The sequence below is a fragment of the Alosa pseudoharengus genome, unplaced genomic scaffold, assembly GCF_046254945.1.
Source record: "Alosa pseudoharengus isolate Yale_2024_CS ecotype anadromous, Long Island Sound unplaced genomic scaffold, YU_APseudo_1.1 YU_APseudo_1.1_scf_13, whole genome shotgun sequence".
In the NCBI taxonomy this organism is placed as follows: domain Eukaryota; kingdom Metazoa; phylum Chordata; class Actinopteri; order Clupeiformes; family Clupeidae; genus Alosa; species Alosa pseudoharengus.
In genome coordinates, this window is record NW_027468598.1 from 4206563 (window position 1) to 4226445 (window position 19883).

Consider the following 19883-nt stretch of genomic DNA (forward strand, 5'->3'; position numbering starts at 1 on the left):
CTGTTTATAAGAGGATTAGCACAGCCACGGGAATACAAGCCTCGTTCTAGGATTTAGGCCTAGATATTTTATTTCCCTCTTTCCTTCTGGTGTGTGTGTGTGTTTTACAGACAAACTGACAGAACCACACTGTAGCCTTCATCCCTGTGCGACTTGAAACCCTGCTGAAAAGGAGTTTCCTCACTTATGGGACATACAAAGTAGGCTAGGACCCAACTCCACTCATGGAGGGGTTTGGGTGACAAAGCCTCAGGTGATTCTGAAGGTTATATTGAGGCTCAACAGTCAGACAGAACAATGCTTCTGACACTCCATTAAGGCCTGGCCCTACTGCTACCTCTTGGAAAACCACGAAATAGAAGGTCCAGTGTTCTTCAATGAAGAGGACTGTCTCTTGGTTGTTGAATCCATTAACTGCGACATGCAACCTGTGTGTTATGCACGTTTTACAAACATTCACACCACCACAGCTATGTTTGCTGCACTTTTGGCTCTGGTCAGTGCTGTGTTTTTACCCTCGCTGCACGTAGACAGAGCATCATTTACAAAAAATAGAAAATATTTAACCAAGCAGTAATAGAGGCAGTTTATTTGAATCCTGTGGTTTCCCCGCTGCTTGAACTGTTGAGAGCTGCATAGTATGTGTCTTACTTTCAGATAAGGTTTGCTGTCAGCTCTCGAAAAGTGAGGCTGATACAACTGGCATTAAGACGAGGAATACAGTAATGGAAGGATTAAAAAAAGACTAACCTCATAGAGTAAATGAGTGCAAAAGAGAGAGTAGTGAATGAGTAAGGAAGGGGTGTACACAGTGAAAGAATGAGTGGAAAGGGGAGGGCAAAGAAGGAAAGGAAGGCCACTACAAAGGGATTGAATGACTAAGCCATGGATATTGAAGTTAGAGGCAGAAAGAATGTAAGTAAGGGACAGAGACTGAAAGAGGAAGAGCTGACACTAGATAAAAAGGTTCGAGAGATCATGAGGTGGTTGGCCGTCCAGCTGGATGAACTTCAAGGCACATGTGCTTGCATCTGGGCACTCTTTCTTGCTTTGCCATCTCTGTTGCTTCCTCTTTCCCCTCTTAACTGTCTTGCATTACCATGCATTGGATTGGTGCTAGTCTTTAAGATTCTAGCATCACAGGAGTACTGGCTATGTCGATGTGATCCCTTCTCCCATCCAAGGAACCATTTCGAACACAATTGCAACAATGAGTTTGGTGTTTGTGTGTGTCCTTATGTGTAAGAGTGTCATGTGTGCAAGAGTGTGTTTAGTGCACAGATGCCTACATATTTGCCACACCAACATGATCGGCAAAATTAAGTTGTTAGTTTAGGCATAGTTTATGTTCACTACAGTTGGTATGTGCACAGTGGTACATGGCAAAGTGATGCCATTGCCCCTGGTTTTTTGCTGTTTCAGCACTTAACAACCTCCTAATTTGTAAGCTGGTGCATTGTGGATGGCTACTGATGTCTACTGTCTTGTATGTTACCATTTTTCCCATCTCAGTGTTTTCATACACTTTAGGCTACTTGGTAATTAGTTTAAGTGCCTTTGGCAATGATTAGAGCCTCGTCTTCTTCTGGTATGACTTAAAAAGCTTTGCAAACCTTATTTGGGGATTGTTTTATATTGTCTGTAGATACTCTCAAACTCTCAGATTGGATGTTGGAGAACAGCTACATTTTGGTGTCTCCAAAGATGAGTTCAGTCAGTGCTCTGGCTAGGCCGGTCAAGCACAGTCAGTTATCCCTATTAAGCTACTCCCTTGTTGTCTTGATTGTGTGCATATGGTCGTTGTCCTGCTGGAAGGTGAGCCTTCAACTCAGTGTGAATTCCTGAGCACTTTGGACCCCCAAGCATGATGCTGCCACCACCATGCTTCACCAGTTTATCCATATGTTAGGTTCTCTTTGGCAAACTCCAAACAGGCTTTCTGTGGCTTTCACTGAGGAGAGCCTTCCGTCTGGCCACTCTGCTATAAAGCCCAGACGGTTGGAGGGTTGCAGTGTTGACTGTCCCTCTGGAAGTTTCTCTCATCTCTCTGGAGCTCAGCCTGAGTAATCATTGGGATATTGGGTCATCCCAGTAAGCCATAATATCACTCAGGGGAGAATACAATCTAAGAAATGGACTGTTTCAAGGTGTGAACAGATAGCCAAAGAAGCAGAAGGAGCCTCCTACCTCTCATGCATTAGGATTCACTAGAGCTCTGGGCCTTTACATCTTAATGATTTGCTTATGTTGTGAGGATATTGTGGGGGGTTGCAGAGCAGGAAGCATCACATCATACGCATAAGGCACAACGAGAGGGGTGCTGTTTGAAGTGGTCCTGCATCTGCCCCCTGTAAACAGATGTGGGGCAAATCCTCCTCTGCTGCTACTGAGAGGATTAATGGCCAGTGAGAGCCTGTCTGCCCCCTCTCCCCCTTTCTTTCATTTCCCCCAATCTCTTCCCCTTCCTGCTCCCTTGTTGGAAGGGAAAGGACAAGCATGAGAGAACCCATTAAGTTAGTTGACAAGCTCTGTGTGTAAACTGCTAGTTCAAAGAGTTATGAAGGGAAGTTGGGTGCTGCGACCATGTATTTTTTTTTTCCTGCCTTTGCAAATGTGATGCACAGACAGACACTTGGTGGCTTGGACGATTGCCAAATATTTGTTAGTTTTTTGTGCAACACGGTTAGTATTGCTTGTACGTGACTTGTATGCGAAAAAAAAACAGTGTGTGTTTATATGCACGCATACATACAGGGACATTGGAGTCCGATTTCAAGTCTGAGAAGGCAGAATTAGCTGTGGAATGTCTTTGGATCTGGAAGAGGAGGGGTTGTAGCGGAAACACAGTGGAACAAACAGGAACAGAGGAACTTCTTCTGCAGTGACTGGACCTCGTCAAAAGCTTTTTACAGGCTCACCCTCACTTCCTCCTCTCCTCTTTCACCCTTTCCACCAGCTCTCTCTCTCTCTCTCTCTTTCTCTCCCTCCCCCCCTCCCACTGTCTAACATACCCTCCACTCTGACTAATGGCCACTGTAAGTAGTTCAGACCCACATGGGACCTCAAAAGAGGGCATGTCAGGCTAGGATCCAGGGTCACACGTTCTTCTGTTCCTCAAAGCATTCCTTAATGTCTCGCTGTGACCTTTATTATACTGTGGGTGCACTAAACTGACTTTCAGTGGGAAGCAAGCCAGGGTTTTTGTGTTTCTTTTTAAACTACTCTTTCTCTGGTGTGTACTACCCTTTGCTCATTTTATGCTGGCTCATTGGAAACTCTTGTAGAAGTGTGTGTGTGTGTGTGTGTGTGTGTGTTTGTTTGAGGGGGTGTCATGCTTCGCATTCCAGCATTTCTAGCCAAACAAACAGGGCTGGTACAGAGACACTGAGGGAGGCAGACCAGCAATGCCATTTTGGGCTAAGAAAGTTTCAAACAAACAGCACCAGACGAGAAAGGTGTGGTGGCTGAGTTTAATCAGGTGATGTTTGCCCTGCATGCTTGTGTGTGTGTGTGTGTGTGTGTGTGTTCAAGAAAAATGGAGAGAGGGAGAGGTGATAGGAGGGGGGGAGGTGGCACCTTGCTGACTTACATCATCAGCACAGTGACAGGCAGTTAACAGCATTTCCTTATAAGGTAAAAGTACGCTGCCGAGCCAGGGGAACGACAGGAAGAGGCAGTTAGTGTGACAATGCTCTCTTGACTGGGCCAGCCTGCCTGTCTCGTTCAGTCACATTGTCTTCCCCCTCTACCTCTTCCTCTCTTTCTGTCTTTCTCATTCTCTCTCTCCTCCCCCAATCCTCTTGTTACATCTCTACTGCTTGTTATGTTGTCTACTTTCCCTTCTCTTCCAGCCATCCATTTTAGACGTCACCACCACCACTGCCCAGTAAATCTGCGTTCTGAAAAGAGCATACTGGCTGAAATCTGAGGCTACTACTCATGGGCCCAGTCAGTGCTTATGGCTAAATCAGTCGCTGTGTTTCCGTGTGAGTGTGTAGTTCGTATGAGTCACTCTGGTGCTGATATGTGTCAGAGCTATCTCACAGAAGCGGGTGTGATGGAGGTGGGGAAAGGGCACTTCTGTGGAAGGAGGCCCAATTGATAAGAAGATGGACTTCCTGTGTGTGTGTGTGTGTGTGTGTGTGTGTGTGTGTGCAGTGAAAGAGAAATGACCAACGAGGCAAGGAAATAGGGAACACTCCGCCTTACAGGGAATGTCAGGAATGTGAGGAGCCCACAGAGAGCAAATGTCAAGCTGCATTTACAGACAAGCAGCTATAAAGACAGAAGAAGAGCCTGGGAATTTCTCAAGGCTTGCTTAATTTTTTGGTCATAATCATTGTGTGTGTCATGACAGTGGCCGGTAAGTAAACTGTAGCATTAGTAGGTAACGCCAGAGTGTTTCTGGCTGGAAGTTTCCAAGTTTGCCTCTTGTTTCTGTATCTAAGCCTGCAAGCGTCATCACTCCATCACACCCCACCTTCACTCCTCCCCGACACTCTTTCAAGTCACTTCCATGCTGGCATGCCAGCGGAGAACAGATACAGACACTAAAGCACAAACACTAAAGCAAACAGCCCATAGAAGCCCCAAGCTGTTATTTAACCAAAAAAAGTCTTAAGAACCTGTTCTGGTGTGCGTCTTCTGCTGACTGGACAGAAGTATGGATAAGTGATAAATTGTGAGAGGGAACACACCTCAGTGACCCTGGGAGTGAAGGCCCGAACATCAAACACTGTGAACATATGTACAGGGTGACCCTGCCTAGAGGTCAATCCCAAAGCTACCCTCTTGGGGAGATAATTGTGGAGTACTTTTCCTGGAATGTGTGACAATACTGCTTGAGCTGTTGCATGCAGGTTCAGTCAATTCCCACTATCTTAAGCTGTGAACGGGCCTCACAATTTTTAGTACGTGATTAGAGCAAGGACGAGCAGTCTTGAAGGAGTCGAGAGTCTTGTCAACACAAGGTTTCTTGTTAAAGTACAGGCATGGGCACAGATATCCAGCAGCTGTAGGTAGCTGGCAATGTCATGCGTGTTCCAGAGTGGCTAGCCAGAAGCCGGTATCCATGCCTGTTCCAGGGTGGGCAGCCAGAAGCCTTGTGCTGGGCGTTTCAGAAGCAGGACCATCGTGGCCCCACCTCCCCAGCTGTACCCAGCCGAGGTCAGGCTCCATTGTGCGCCGGATAAAGGCTGCTGGCTGAAGCCCCATGAGTGGCCTGAAAGGGATGGCTATCTTGAGCGGTGGCAGCACATAGAGCTGGCCTCAGTCAGGATAAGGCCCCTTTTCTAATGTAGTGAGAGGTGAAAGGTGAGGCGTTGATAAGCATCCAGCACAAGTCACGTAATTCATGTTTTATTCTTTTTTGTTTCTCATTCCTGTTATTATAACTACTCTAGATACCCTTTTAAAGTAGTGGCTGCTGTGCAAGAACTTTGACTTTCCATAGGAGACCAGGTGATGGTATATATGAAGTTTGGCCAATTGTGGCATTGAATGTGCAATGAATTTTATAGGTGTGTGTTGATGTATGAGAAGGATAGTCACCATCAAGGAGAGAATGCTTTGACTGGTGTAATTACGGCTGGCTCAGGCAGGAAAGTCCAACCCCCACCCAACCCCCCAGCCTCTTGGATGGATGAGACAGCCCCCAGATGGGTTATTTAGTCTGACCACTGCTTATCTTCTTTCCTGGCAGCCCAGTGTTCATTTACGTTTACCATTTCCCCTTTGAAAGTAATCTGAAGCGCTGAAAACACAACCAGGAGGAAAGGTGGAGGGAAGAGGGTAGTGACTTATTTCAACCCCAACTTTCTTTTCATTTGGTTTTCTTTTTTTTTTCTTATTTCCTTCCCAACTTTCTTTTCATGTTCTTCCTCTCTCCTTCTTCTAGTCCTTTAGCCTTACTAACCCTCAGCCTTTATCCTTTAACCTCATCCTCTTGTCTCTCTCTCATTCTTCCCTGTGGAATCTTACACCACCCAGCTCTCCTGGGCCCAGTAATACAGTGCTCTATTAGACATGAAGCTTGAGTCATCACAGATGTCGTGACTCGCAGTGCTGGCACTCAACTCTACTGGTGTTGGCCTGACTCCAGCTCGCTGCTGCGGCTGTGTGGATTCCCACAGAACATGACCAGCAGTCCTGTTTAAGCTCCCTAACCTCTGCTTTTATGGTTCAAACTGCCATTGCTCTGAGCTGAAGCTCTCCATGCCTCCGGTCAGGGGAAGCATTGAGGCTCTTAAGCCTCCTCATGCCTCAGTCCTCACATTCCTCTCGTTCCTTGTGAATTGGACTAAACATCAGAGTGTTGGAGCGATGATCACCATTGGCTGTTTGTCAGCTATTTTCTGCATTGTCTGATTCTCTGCAGCTCCTCTGAGTAGGAAGTTGTAGAGTGGACTTCTGGTTTGTTGAGATGAGGCTTACCACATGAGTAGGGACTGGAGGGGGACCTGTGGTAAGGAGGGAGGAGTGGACAGGGCCAAATGGCAGGATTTATTTTCTCAGTGGAAGGGCAAATGTAATGCTCCATTTTAACCATCAACTCTCAGTGTTTCCCACAGAATTGGATTCAATTTGTGGCGGTAGCTGACTTTGACAACAGCGGGGGGGGGGCATTAAGATTGTCTTGGTAGTGTATAGGTCTAACTGAGTGCCTTTAAGACGTTTGAGGGAACCCTTGTAATTGTAACACAGTTGAAATGCTGCTGATGTGTGGATGCAATTCATAACGTTTTCTACATAGTTAAAATAAAGGTTCGTACTTCTCCTTGGGACAAGCACTTTTGAATTTTGGAAAACACTTTTCCATTTACATCGGGATTGACACTGAATGTTTGCAAAGAGTCAATAAAATGAGCCCATCAACGAAATTGACAAGCAGCTGTAGGTAGGCTAAGCATGCTAAATTCGACATCCATACAGTATTCTAACGTTAGCTTTGAGATACTGCTTGATTTCATAACTTAGTTTAGTCTCTTCAATATAGCCTACTATGTTGTGATAAGATCTTAGCAGAGTTCACTTCAATGCAGCAGTTTTGAACAAATTTGCGCAGCATGGTCACGATGCTAAGCGGATTTAATAGCAATTTAGCCAGACGTCTTCTATGCAATGCTTCTATGTGGCAACAACAATCCTTCAACAATCGTGAATATTTTGTTAAATGCACATGCAGAGGAGTGGCAGCGGGCTACGAGAGAGGGCGGGGCAAGGAAAGGCTGCGTGCGTAAAAAGCACAGCTCAATGGCAATGCAAGGATTTGACCTTATATTTAATTTAAATTAAATTAAACATAGAAAATTCATCTGTGGCGGCCGATTTTTATTTTGTGGCACCCGGCCACAGATTAGTCAATGTATGGGAAACACTGACAAACACTGACACTGACTGTGCAAACTCTGCTGACCAGCGATCTCCTTCCTCCTGCTCTGCCTGGGGAGAACAGCTTGTCCCTCTGAAAGCCCTGTGAGAGTGCACCCAGAGAGCACGGGCTGCATGGCTGGCATTCCTAACATCCTTCTCATACTAAATTAGGATGACATTCATTCCACTGTTGGCCCTCCCTACTTTTCCTCCGTGCATCCGTGCCCCCCAGTCATTTGAGGCTTTGTTTGGGATGCCTGCAGCATTCAGGTCATTGTGTGATGAATGACGTGATGTAGGCAGTGCCCCATCATACGCCACAGGTGTGCACAGTCAGTCCTGTCCAACAGATTCTCACCTGGTTTCTGTTAATGCATACTGGCGTTCAGGTTTCACTTTCCCCCAAGCAATTCCAGGTGTATGTGTGCAAGCGCTTACCATTTTTCGCATCCTTTCAATTGTAAAATAGTCTTTTACAATTTATAGGACCGTCTTACAGTCAAAATGAAGATAAAAAAAGACTTCTGTTGTAGTCCATGGCCGTGAACTGAAACGGGATCATCCCTTCTGAGTGCACGATGGGTTAAATCTGCTGAGAAACCCAACCCAGCTCTCACAAAGACAGGAAGCCACATAAATAAATCAACAAATAAACACAGCCTCCGCTGGAAGCCTCTGCTCAGACTGGACATACAAAATAGCCACCACTGCAGTGGCCCCTCACCTTTTAGTTTGTTTCATCCATACTGTCCCTCTGACTCCTCTCGAAGTCTGCATGTTTCCCTGCATGTCTGCCTGTCTGTCTGTCTGTCTCTCTGTCTGTCTTTTTTTTTCTCCCATGTTTGAACTTTGGTGTCTGTTTTGTCTACAGTTAGCATTTCATACATCCTTTCCCACCCCAACCCCCATAGATAAAAAAAAAATGGCGCATTCCAGACTGAAAGGGATCGGCGTGATCTTTTTTACAGTATTTTTACTGATTTTACTCATTTATGAGAAGAGGCTTGCCGGCCTGTCTCTGAGCGGATTCCCCCTTATCTCCAGTGGGCTGTTTCTTGTACACATCTGACTCGACGCTACTGTCTGTTTGACTCACTTTTGTCAGCTTGTGTTAAGTGTTGCAGATCGAGCTGTTTTGAGCCATAGTTGGTAGACCACACTGGTTCTTTATTTGCTGCGTTAATGAAACAAACTGTGGTGAGTGGCTTATTTTTGACAGCTGAGGTTCCTGTGCTCAGAGCTGAGAAAGCTCATGTAGCCTGGTGAGTGTAGCATGAGGCCGCTGGCAGCACCCAATCCTGGTGTTGCACCATAGAGGAGCTGAGTTGTTCTATGGGAGAACCTATAAAAGGGAGTGAAACGCAAGGCAGTGCTGTACTCCTAAAGAGATGACTCACATGTCCTGGTAGTTCATCACCTGTAACCTTGTGACATCACTCAAAGACGGAGGAAGGCAAGTGTGTCAGAAAATCTGCTTTCCCTCGTGTGCAGTACTCACAGGGCCAACAAGAGCTGTTAGGATCATATGCCAGAGGGACATTGTACACCTGCATTTGGATCCCACCTCAGCCTCCTCACTGTACTCATGTTCCCACGATATCGCATACGGCCTCTGCAGCTTGACCCAATCAGCACCAGGCCAACTTCAAGGCCAGCCATTTTGTTACTGTAGCGTTGTTTTGCCTTCCCCCTTCTAATCTACTGTAATAATCCCTCTTCAAATTAAGAGTAATACTGAGCCTTGCTGTAAATGGACCACACCGTGTTGTTTATGACTGGATGGTTAATTTATTTGATTGTTCATATCCCGTTGTCTTATGGAAAGACCTTGTCTGTCATTTTCTGTGGTTGTCCTTTATTGACACTTGATGTCAGTGTGTCTGTGCATGTGGGGGCTTGATATATTTGGGAGGAGCCCCCAAATGTGTGTGTGTGTGTGTGTGTGTGTTTACGACACACCTGCCCAGACCTGATGAGGTAAGCGCTGAGGGGTGCGGCACCACAATATTCAGCACGCAAAAATGTGCTCCTTAACACACCTCGTCCTGAAACCACACACACACACACACACACACACACACACACACACTTCCGTCTGTTAGAAAGAAAATCAGTTACTCCTCTCCTTGTCAAGACTCAAGAATGCTGATGTCCCAGCTGATGCGCTTAGTCAAGCAAAAACTGTTTTCAGATGTATAATGCCAAAACACCTAGGAATCGCCTTCATCAGGCACTACCAGCCCCCCAGCAATAATTCTGGGTGGCGCACAGATGAGCAGAGGTCTGAATAAAAAATGCTAACACATGGGTGGATTTACAGCTAGTGAGGGGGTGTGTTGATGATAAACACACGGGTGGAGTTACATCTAGTTGGGGTGGGGGGGGTTGAACATGGGTGGATTTACATCTAGTTGGGGGGGTGGGGTTGTTGAACATGGGTGGATTTACACTTTGTGTGTGTGTGTGTGTGTGTGTGGGGGGGGGGGGGGGCTGATCAACATGGGTAGATTTACATCTAGTGTTGATCATTTTATAATATGCCATTGTGGTGTGAAACTGAAAGCATTCAAATGTAAGGACATTGCAGAATTGTCATTTTACATTTCATTTCGAACCTTTACACAAGCAATTGGCAGAGGCATATCTGGAGATGTTATTGGCCAGTCAGCATTTTTGGATTTACTCCATTCACTTGGTAACACTGCTCCACAAATATGAATATGCGTGATGCATAACTCATATCCTAGAGGCCATAGAACATTTGAATTTTTTGGTGCAACGGCTGTCAATTTATTGCAAGACCTGTTTTCAGCCAGCCATGTGCATTTACAAGCACACCAAGTTTCAGGTGGTACAAAAAAAAACAGAAAAAACTTGACTTGCCCCATACAACTGAGCTGCACTTGTGGTGGTCATAATTATGTTGATTCATCAAGTGCCAATGCCAAATGAAATTGATGTATTATAACATTTACGAATGTCAATTAGGAATTGTGAACCTTACATTTTCAAACCTCAAAACCAACTGTTCCCTGGTTATTTGTGGAGACTAACTGCAGACATACTGTTTTCATTGATTTCATTTTGACAAAGCCATCCTTATCCCTGGAACATCACCAGCAGGCATGTTCACAAAGCCACCATGGGCCAGGCTTAGCTGTGTCAGGAAAGTAGGGGGTGATGAGGCCTCTCTGTCTGCAAGCCGAAGACACACACACACACACACACACATACATACATACTATCACATATAGTTTCACACACTTTCACACAGTATCTTGCCCTCAAGGTCTAGGCTCTGACTGATCCATGTCCTGCTCATAATATGGTGCTGCTGATGCCATTTTGAAAAATGGAGTTCCCCAGTAAGATGCTCTGCTGAGTGACTGTAACAGGAGAGGAAACCACTGCGTGCGTGCATGTGTGTAGACGTGTGCATCAGCCATAATGACCATCGTTCACACCAGTTGCCTCGTAGTTGAGTGTGCTGAGTTGACCTAAGAGCTAATGCACAAGCTATGGCTAATAATAGCTGTTATCTGACTGTGTCTTTGTGTTTGCTGAGTCCCAGGAGGACTTTACCTGGCTCACTCTGGTTCCTGCATCACTTGACAGAACCTCTTCTCCTCCCCTGCCCTCAGTTGATCTCGCTTGAACCATGTTATGTCTCCTAAGTTATCCTGTTGTTAGAAGTTATCCTATGGATTCTCCTCTGGATTTAGCTGCTAACACTCCCACAGGTTTTAGTGAGGAGTAGACATCATGTGGTGCTGTTTAGTCTTAAGGGTACTCCCATAAACAGACCTTACCGGTGGGCTTGCCACTGCATGCCTGCTCCCTGGGGACGCAACGCCTTCTGTTTTTAGTGCTGTGCGATACTTATGCATGTGTGTGCACGTCTCCTAATGTCAACATGGGCAGTGTATGTTGTATAGCCCTGCAATGAATGCAGATATATATAAAGAATACTTGTGGAAAAATGAATCTAATCTAAGCTGTTTGTCTTTGTTTCAACTTTTCTTGAGTAGCTGTCAAGGAAAAGGTGTAGTCACTTTGAAACCATGGATTAGTTTCGGTCAATATAAGTGAATGGGTGAAAATACCTTGGGTATACCGGTAGATATAATCACTTGACTGATTTATGTCTATACCCAACAGATAAAGATCCTTACAGAGAAGGAAACATTCCTTCCATATTTGAAAAAAAAAAGATTTTAAATTCCATTGTTCTGTCATTGCCTTGTGTAGTCATCTTCTAAAATGTATGTTGGTTTTATGTTAGCGGAGTCTTTCATAGAAACGGAATGGAATATTTCCCAATTTAAGAGCAAAGTTCTGAAAGTCACCAGATGTTCCATGTGTGTGTGCTGTGTTTCCTGATCCTGTAGTGAGGGTGAAAAGGGAGAGAAAAGGGGGAGAGCTACTCTGTGTGTAAAGCTGATGTGTGTGTCTGCTACTGCAGGACTAAAGGGAGCGGTTCTCTCTGTATTGTGTGTGTGTGTGTGTGTGATAAAGGGGGCATGGCAGTGATCAGCATAGCTGTGTAGTCATGCATGGAATGTGCAGCAGTTTTGAAATGACATTGTGTGCAAGCCTGGTTCATTCTCTCCAGGTGCCACCACACCCTTTGCCTGTCTGTCTGTCTCACTCACTTCAGGAAATGTCTGTTTGTGCCCTATTCTCAAAGAACCGTGTGTGTGTGTGTGTGTGTGTGGCTGAAATTGGACTTAAGGATGTGGTTGTGTCATGCCAGCGTTCCAGAAGAGGGAGTGGCAGCTCTGACGCTCACCTCCACCGTTGATGAGCTGTATAATGGGCAAAGGCCAAAGGACCAATCAGCACTCTTCCTTGTGTCAGAGTGGTGTGTCTTGGGGTAGGGTGACCTGATGTAAAGCTGTGGTGTGATGAACTTCTCTACGCTCAGACACCCACCAAAAAGGTGACTCAGAGATTTGAGTCTTATGAGGCGTGTTCTGTTGGCTAGGATGTGTGAGCACCTCACTACCCGTCACTGGTGTCAGAGATACAATACAATTGTCTCTTTCTTAACCCTGTTTAACCTTATTTGGTTATTATATTTAAAGCGTGCGTGAAGACAGGCCGCATTGTGTCCACATTGTTTGTGTAGGGCCTGGTTGTTGTTTGTTAGGGGAGGAAGGGGAGCCCCCAGATGACGTGGTGGGGTCTGGCTGGGCTCTCCTGTCCCCTTTGCATCCCTGGGCTGGGGTGCGGGTGGGGGTGAAGGGACTCATTATCCAGGGGTCTCAATAGGCTCTTTGTGTGGAGCGGCCAGCAGAGGGAGGGAGAGAGGGTCAGCGGCCTGCCCTGCTGCCACCACCCTCTCTCATAATGTTTCCCAACATCACAGCCCAATGTAAACTGCCCCTGTGTGCTCTAGCTGGGGGTCATGTGTGGTGGGGTAGGGTTGGGTTGGGTGATGACTATTAGAATTGTTAAAATGGTGCCCTGCTTTTTTTTCACAAAGAGCACTGGAGAACGTGTTCTACATATGATGTGAGGGTTGGGCAGTGGCGTGGTTCTCTGGAATCTGTCTAACCTTTGCCTCTGGTCTTCTTGTCTAGACATTCACAGCCTGGTGTAACTCCCATCTGCGCAAGGCTGGCACACAGATTGACAACATTGAGGAAGACTTCAGGGATGGCCTCAAACTCATGCTGCTATTAGAGGTCATTTCAGGTAACAGACCAGCATTCGTATTAATAACATTTCACATACACACACACACACACACACACACACACACACACACACACACACACACACACACACACACACACACACACATATGTTCACACAAGCATGGAGAAGCACAGACTGCCAGTGGCTCATATTGAAACTACTTTCCCTGGTCCTTAGTAAATGTTCAGTATAGAATGACTTGAGTAGGACTTTGATGGCAGGTAGTCTGTGTGTATTCTACTGAATGCTCAAGGCCAGCAGAGAGGAGGTGTTAACCAGGCTGCACACATGATGCACAGGCTTACACAGCCACTGCGAGTGCCCTAGCTCCAGTGTCCTGTCAGTGTGCTCCTGGACATGGATATAGACGTCTATATCTAAACCTTTCTATAGTCATGCTCTTCGAGACACAGTGGTGTGAATACCAAGTCATAATATTCTATCTGGAAGATGAACATAAATCCTGGCCCAATTCTTTCACACAGACAAACACACATTTACGCAGTCGGTCTCTGATGGCCTCATTGTATGGTGACGCATGTCACCATTTCTGTCCAAGCTGTTCTGTAGGCTGTCTTGATCTTATCCTGAATGCCTGTCTCACTCACCCTCTTGTTTTATGGCCTTCATAGACATGCCCCAGAATGCAAATCATAAACAGAAGGCTCCTGACATTTCTCTAGGGCAGTGTTGATCTATCTGTGAAGTTGGGGAATGGGTAATCTCACTCTCTCACTCACTCTCACTCTCTCTCTCTCTCTCTCTCTCTCTCTCTCTCTCTCTCTCTCTCTCTCTCTCTCTCTCTCTCTCTCTCTCTCTCTACATGAACTGTAACAGAACTGTAAATTAAGTAAGACATAAAAGTTAAGAGACAATTCCAATAATAATAACAATCCTATTATTGTGTATGGCTGTGGCCTTACTGGCTGTCCCTCAGGTTATGGCAGGCTGCTACAAATTTTGCAGCCACAATGGCCACATCCTCGTTCTCTCCGAGGATGTAAGGCAATTTACCCTCATTTGTCAAAGTTCGAAACTCTGGGAGGATTGAATTTAGTTTACTGAATGACAATGTTCGAATTTCCTCATATTTCGGGCATTCTGTCAAGAAGTGCAGTTCTGTCTCCACAGCCCCCAAGCTGCAGTGTGAGCATAGCCTCTCCTCTCTGGGCAGCCAGGTCTGCCTGTGTCTGCCTTTTTCTATGGAGAGACTGTGCTCACTGAGTCTGTACATTGTCATGTTTTTCCTGAGTTTTGGGTCTTTTAGTGTACTCAGGTAAGTAGCTGTTGTGTATTCCCGTTTTAGGGCCAAATAACATTGTAATTTAGGTTGTCTTTTAGTGACTTCTTTCCAATAGGCGATGTAGTTTTCCTTTTCTTTGTTTGTAATTTGGTTGGGTCTAATTGTTCTTGCTACTGTAACATTGTCCTGGGCCTCAGTGACGTGGGATGGTGTGAGGTCACTGAGTCTCAGGACAAGTTGGCTAAGTGGGCTCCTTCCTATGTTTTGCTCTTGGCTTTTCAGGGCTAGATGGTGGAGTGAGTCAGGGAACTCTGTATGCAGGGCTTCGGTTGGATGTTTATCCCAGCTTGAAAACTCATACCCCAACCCCCATACCTCACAGCCATATAGTGCTATTGGCTCTAAATATTTTAATCCAGATTCTAATTGGTAGTTCCAATTTAATTGATCTTTTGATGGCATAAAATGCTTTTTGCCTTTTTCTTTTAGTTCCTTCACAGCCAAGCCAAAGTGTCCTGTTGAAGTTAGGGTTATACCTAAATAGGCATAGTTGTTTGTACGATCAATTTTGATGTTGCCTATTTTAAAGTTGTTTGCATTTCCCTGTAGCCTGGAAAGTTTTTTGGAAGATAAGTACCTTGGTTTTTTGAGGGTTTATTTTCAGGGCCCATGTCTGGCAGAATTTTGCCAGTACATCCATGTGATGTTTATTTTGGTTTACATGTTTATCAATGAGGTTGTTAAGGGTGAAGATGTGGTCTGATGTTTGATGGTCTGGGAGGAATCCAATTTGATTTTTATGCAAGACGTTGTGTTCTGTGAGGTGATCAATTATTCTAGTGTTAATTATGCTGCAGAGCACTTTACCAAGGTTGCTGTTGACACAGATGCCCCTGTAATTGTTTGAGTCCAGCTTGCCACCACTCTTATGGGTGTGATAAAGTCCTTCATTCCAGGAATCAGGGAAGTAACAAATATTTAATATAAGATTGAAGAGTTTTAGAATAGCCCATTTAAACTTTACGTCTGAATGTTTCTGTCTGAATGTCTCTCTCCCTCTCCCTCTCCCTCTCCACATACCTGCTCTTGTGTTGCTGATCTTGTGGAAAATGCAGTTCTTTCATGGGAATTTGTCTTTGCTCATTGGTTTGTCTCCTTTTGTAGGGGAGAGGTTACCCAAGCCAGAGAGAGGCAAGATGAGAGTTCACAAGATCAATAATGTCAACAAAGCACTGGACTTCATTGCCAGCAAGGGGGTCAAGCTGGTGTCCATCGGTGCAGAAGGTCTGTATCAAGTCATATATATATATATATATATATATATATATATATATATAACAAACACACACACACAGTATATATTTCTCTCTGTGTACAAGTTTACGAGCTTACACTTGAGTGTGTGTCATATGTCATGCACGGTTGTGTTTGCACCATTTGTCCTAATAGCTGCACGTGTGTTGTTGATGTAGATTTGTCTAACTGTATGGTCTATTTGGATGTGTTGGCCACATATATTTTGTCTGAGAAAGGCCATGTGCAAAAATGCAAAGACAAAATAACCTACTCAGTTTTATGAACACTCTTTTCCCATCTGTGCAAATGAAAAACCTTGTGCAGGTTATAAGGGTTTAGTCAGCACTAATTTACGTTCCCCTCTATACTTGGTGGAGACTAACTGACCAACTCAACTGGCATTCCAGCCACCTAGCCTACATTTTTCATTCTTTCCTGTACACATGCAGACATACACACAAACATGCAAAGTGTCCAGCTTGTCCCAGTCATGTCAATGCCATAATGTCTTAAAAGTAAACGTGTTCAACAAAACACTTATATTATTTCACAACTTACTGTCAAGTCATTGAGTCTGAAACGGAGTGAGGGAGCAAGAGTGTCTAATTTATGTGTAAGGTGGGGTGGTGGGGTGCAGGGATCTTCAGTGGGCCTTCAGTACTACAGTTAATCAGAGCAAGGACAGGGAGCTGTTGAGTGGTGCGTTGACAGTGTGGCTGTGACCTTTCGCTCCCCCATCACAGTGACAAGTGCCTCACTGGCACGCTCCATCACCCCTCATTCCAATGGCATTACCACTGAAGATGCCAAGCCCCACTCACTGCAGCCGGACAGCGCAGTGACCAGACCCACTCAGAGCTCAGTCTGATCATCTGAAAGGTCAAGCTTTGGAACACGACAAAACAACAACGTTGAGTGTGGGATGGGAGAAATAGAGAAATTCAGAGAACAATGAAGTAGAGGAAGGAAATTGGAAATGGAAATTGATGAGAGGGGGAGTTTTTGTTTTCAAAGGTGTCCATGTCATGCATGGGGTCAGTGATCTCTGTGCTGACACCATGCATTATTTAGATAAGTTATTAGAGGTGGAAATCTATTTGACTGTTTATATGCCCCTATGAACTATAGCTGCCTGTTGCCTGTTCAGCTGGAACATCTGAAAATGCCCACTTACATAAACATAGACCATTCTTTGCTCCAAATGTACCTTCACAAAACCCAGTTCTAATGTGGGCTATGTTGTTTACAGAAATTGTGGATGGCAATGCGAAGATGACCCTGGGAATGATCTGGACAATCATCCTCCGTTTCGCCATCCAGGATATCTCAGTGGAAGGCAAGAACGTCCCTGCCATCATCTGCACAGCTATCCTTCTCTCCCCCTTGTTCTGCCTTCCTGCCTCTCTGTCCTGATAAGTCATCCCATCTGTCCTGTGGAGATCTGTTCTGTGGGACCTCTTGAGAGCTTGTGAATGTACTCGCAGGAAATGGTTGTTTTTACTTAAGGGACCCATGGCCACCCAGACGGCAAGAATGTGTCCTGCATTTGGTTCATGCCCCCCCCACCCCCGTCTTTCTCTCTGCTTCTCCACCCTATACACACACAGCTGCACGCCTGGGTCAGTGGGAAGTGGAGTGGAAATACAGCAGCCTTAATTCACCTTCTCTGTGTGTGTGTGTGTGTGTAAACATGTGAATACTAACAAACGTATTTTGACAAATGGGAGTATGCCATGTTTCTAGCCTGTTACTCACATGGTAGAACTGAATAGAAGTTTCATACACAAACTCACTGTCATCTACCATTACCCAATGGTACTGTTGCACATTTCTTCTAACTTCCTGTTGGTATGGTGACCTCTACAAGCATTCCCCTAAGTATTTACAAGTATTCAAGTATTCTCCAAGCCTCGTTTGTTGTGTGCCTTGCGGTAAATTCTGATCTCTGTGGTAAACATTGTGGAATGCATATCTTGTTGTCCTCGCAAGTCAAGTCAGTTTTATTTTTGCAACCCAAAGCGAGAGTAAGAGGGCAATGTGCCTCCTTCCCTCCATCCCTCCAATCTTCTTATCCCTCCCTCCCTCAGAAACCTCTGCCAAAGAGGGCTTGTTGCTGTGGTGTCAGAGGAAGACTGCTCCCTACAAGAACGTCAATGTGCAGAACTTCCATATCAGGTACATAGCATTAGAGTATGCCCATTAGATGTTGAAATCTGGTCTAATCTGTCCCACACATTTTCTTTGTCCCCTTTTTCACTTGGTTCCATCTCACATATCCTCTACCTCTTTTTTGCTCTTTCTCTCTCTCAGCTGGAAGGATGGGCTGGCCTTCAACGCGCTCATCCATAGACACAGGCCTGAGTTGATTGACTATGACAAACTTAGAAAGGTAAGAGTGATGCTTTTACAAAAGAGACCCACTCTTCCAAGACCCTAGGAGTTGTAAAGAGAAGGCTGCTTTGACCTCAGTAATTTATTAAGTAATGTAACAGTACAATCAAAGACCATGAGCAGATCTAAGTATCTGATTACACCAGGAACTACACTGAATATGTCTTTGTAAAAAAAGATGTTCTCACTTTGGTTAAAGGTAGGTTAATTGGTGCTGGATGATGACGCATTTGTTTATTTTTCTTAGCAGTAATTTACATTATATTTGAACCAAATACCAAACAAAACACCAGAGATGGGGCTCACCCCTTTTTTAGTGTCCCCTGAGTAGTGTTCTGTTTTTGTAGTGTTCATTTTTTGAGCAAGGGCTGTGTTTTTTGTAAATCCCTTACCATCGTTTACTCTATCTGCTCTTTGCCTACGAAGTTAACAGCTTTTATCCAAGTCTGTTGTTAATATTGTGATCTTAATTTCAGTTTGATGTAGGAAGTCTGTTTTATCGGAGTTCTGTTCTCTGCTGTCTCTTCTCCTTGCTCAGGATGATCCAGTGCACAACCTGAATAATGCTTTTGAAGTGGCCGAGAAATACCTTGACATCCCAAAGATGTTGGATGCAGAAGGTACATCTTTTCCACCCCATTCTCTGTCCCTTCTGTTTATGGCATCACCCATGTGGTGTTGGTGTGTTTTATTATGAGTATGATGTTATTATTTGGGGTGTGTGTTTGCTGATCATTGATCCTCACCCTTTAAAAATAATAAATGCAGCTTTTATACTGCTAATGTAACACAGTGTATATCCCCAGCAGCTGTTAGACAGCACTGTTCCCTTCAGTGTCATAACATCTGTACTGTAGCACTAGCATGTGAGTGTGTGTGTGTCCGTCTGTGTCTGTCTGACTGACTGACGGACTGATAATCTGTCTGACTGTATGTGTGCATGTGTCCATGTGTCTGGCATCCCTCAGTCCTACAGGTATCTAACCCTCCCTCGATCACACTGAGTGTGTCCCTGGCCCGTCTCTGTCTGCCTGTCTGTGTATCCACCTGTCTGTCTGTGTGTGTATGTAACTGTCGTCTCCCTCCAGACATAGTGAACACTGCCCGCCCTGATGAGAAAGCCATTATGACCTATGTGTCCAGTTTCTACCATGCCTTCTCTGGAGCCCAGAAGGTACCCCCAACCCAGCCTTCCCTGGCCAGTCTAACCCTTAACCCTTAACCCCTCACCTCTGAACCTTGAACCTTGCCCTCTGCCACATCAGCAGCTCATACCCCTCTTGCAGCATGGCTTTCTCCTCCAGCATTGGGATGGGCTAGGACTCCGAATGGTCGGGACACCAGCTGGTGTTTATAGCACACACATGTAAAGACCATTGCATACTGCGCACACTGAGGCAATGATTGCTAAAGTACACTCTTCAAGTGCGCACAAAACACTGAACTGCACCCGTTCACTCATATCAACAGACAAAGTTTTGTACATCCACTGCTTTCCCATCACACCTCAGCCATAGCCTACAATCATACAGGAAGTTGACATGTCAGTGGCAGGTGAACAAGATCAATCAACAGGCCTCTTTTTAATGGTAGTTTTTGTGAAGCTTTTTGTATTTGCAGTAACAGAGCAATTGCTTATGCTGTTAGTTAAGGACTAACAAAGATAGAGAGATTGAGATAGTGAATGAATCTGTAGTACATGTGAATGTGGAGCTGTGTCCAGATTCTGTACCTATTCTCCATTCAGACACTCATTGTAATGCGAAAAGAGCTCTGGAGGCACCCGCTGAGCGACTCTTAATGTGAACAGTGATGAAGGGAGTGTGACCAAGCTAGACGGTAAACACACAGCTGCTGCCAGAACCTCTGTTAGAACAAGAGC

At 45.1% G+C, this 19883-nt stretch overlaps 1 protein-coding gene across 2 annotated transcripts in view; it reads left to right on the plus strand.

Moving 5' to 3' along the window:
* The window catches only part of actn4 (actinin, alpha 4), a 35673-nt gene that overhangs the window by 5886 nt on the left and 9904 nt on the right, over positions 1–19883 (plus strand). Inside the window, exons 2-8 of one of the 2 annotated variants that reach the window (XM_076281848.1) lie at positions 12954–13068; positions 15479–15598; positions 16860–16946; positions 17698–17785; positions 17921–17999; positions 18540–18621; positions 19090–19175. In XM_076281848.1, coding sequence (XP_076137963.1) covers positions 12954–13068; positions 15479–15598; positions 16860–16946; positions 17698–17785; positions 17921–17999; positions 18540–18621; positions 19090–19175 — 657 coding nt within the window. The remainder of the gene's footprint in view (positions 1–12953; positions 13069–15478; positions 15599–16859; positions 16947–17697; positions 17786–17920; positions 18000–18539; positions 18622–19089; positions 19176–19883) is intronic. The other variant, XM_076281849.1, reaches the window with a different exon arrangement.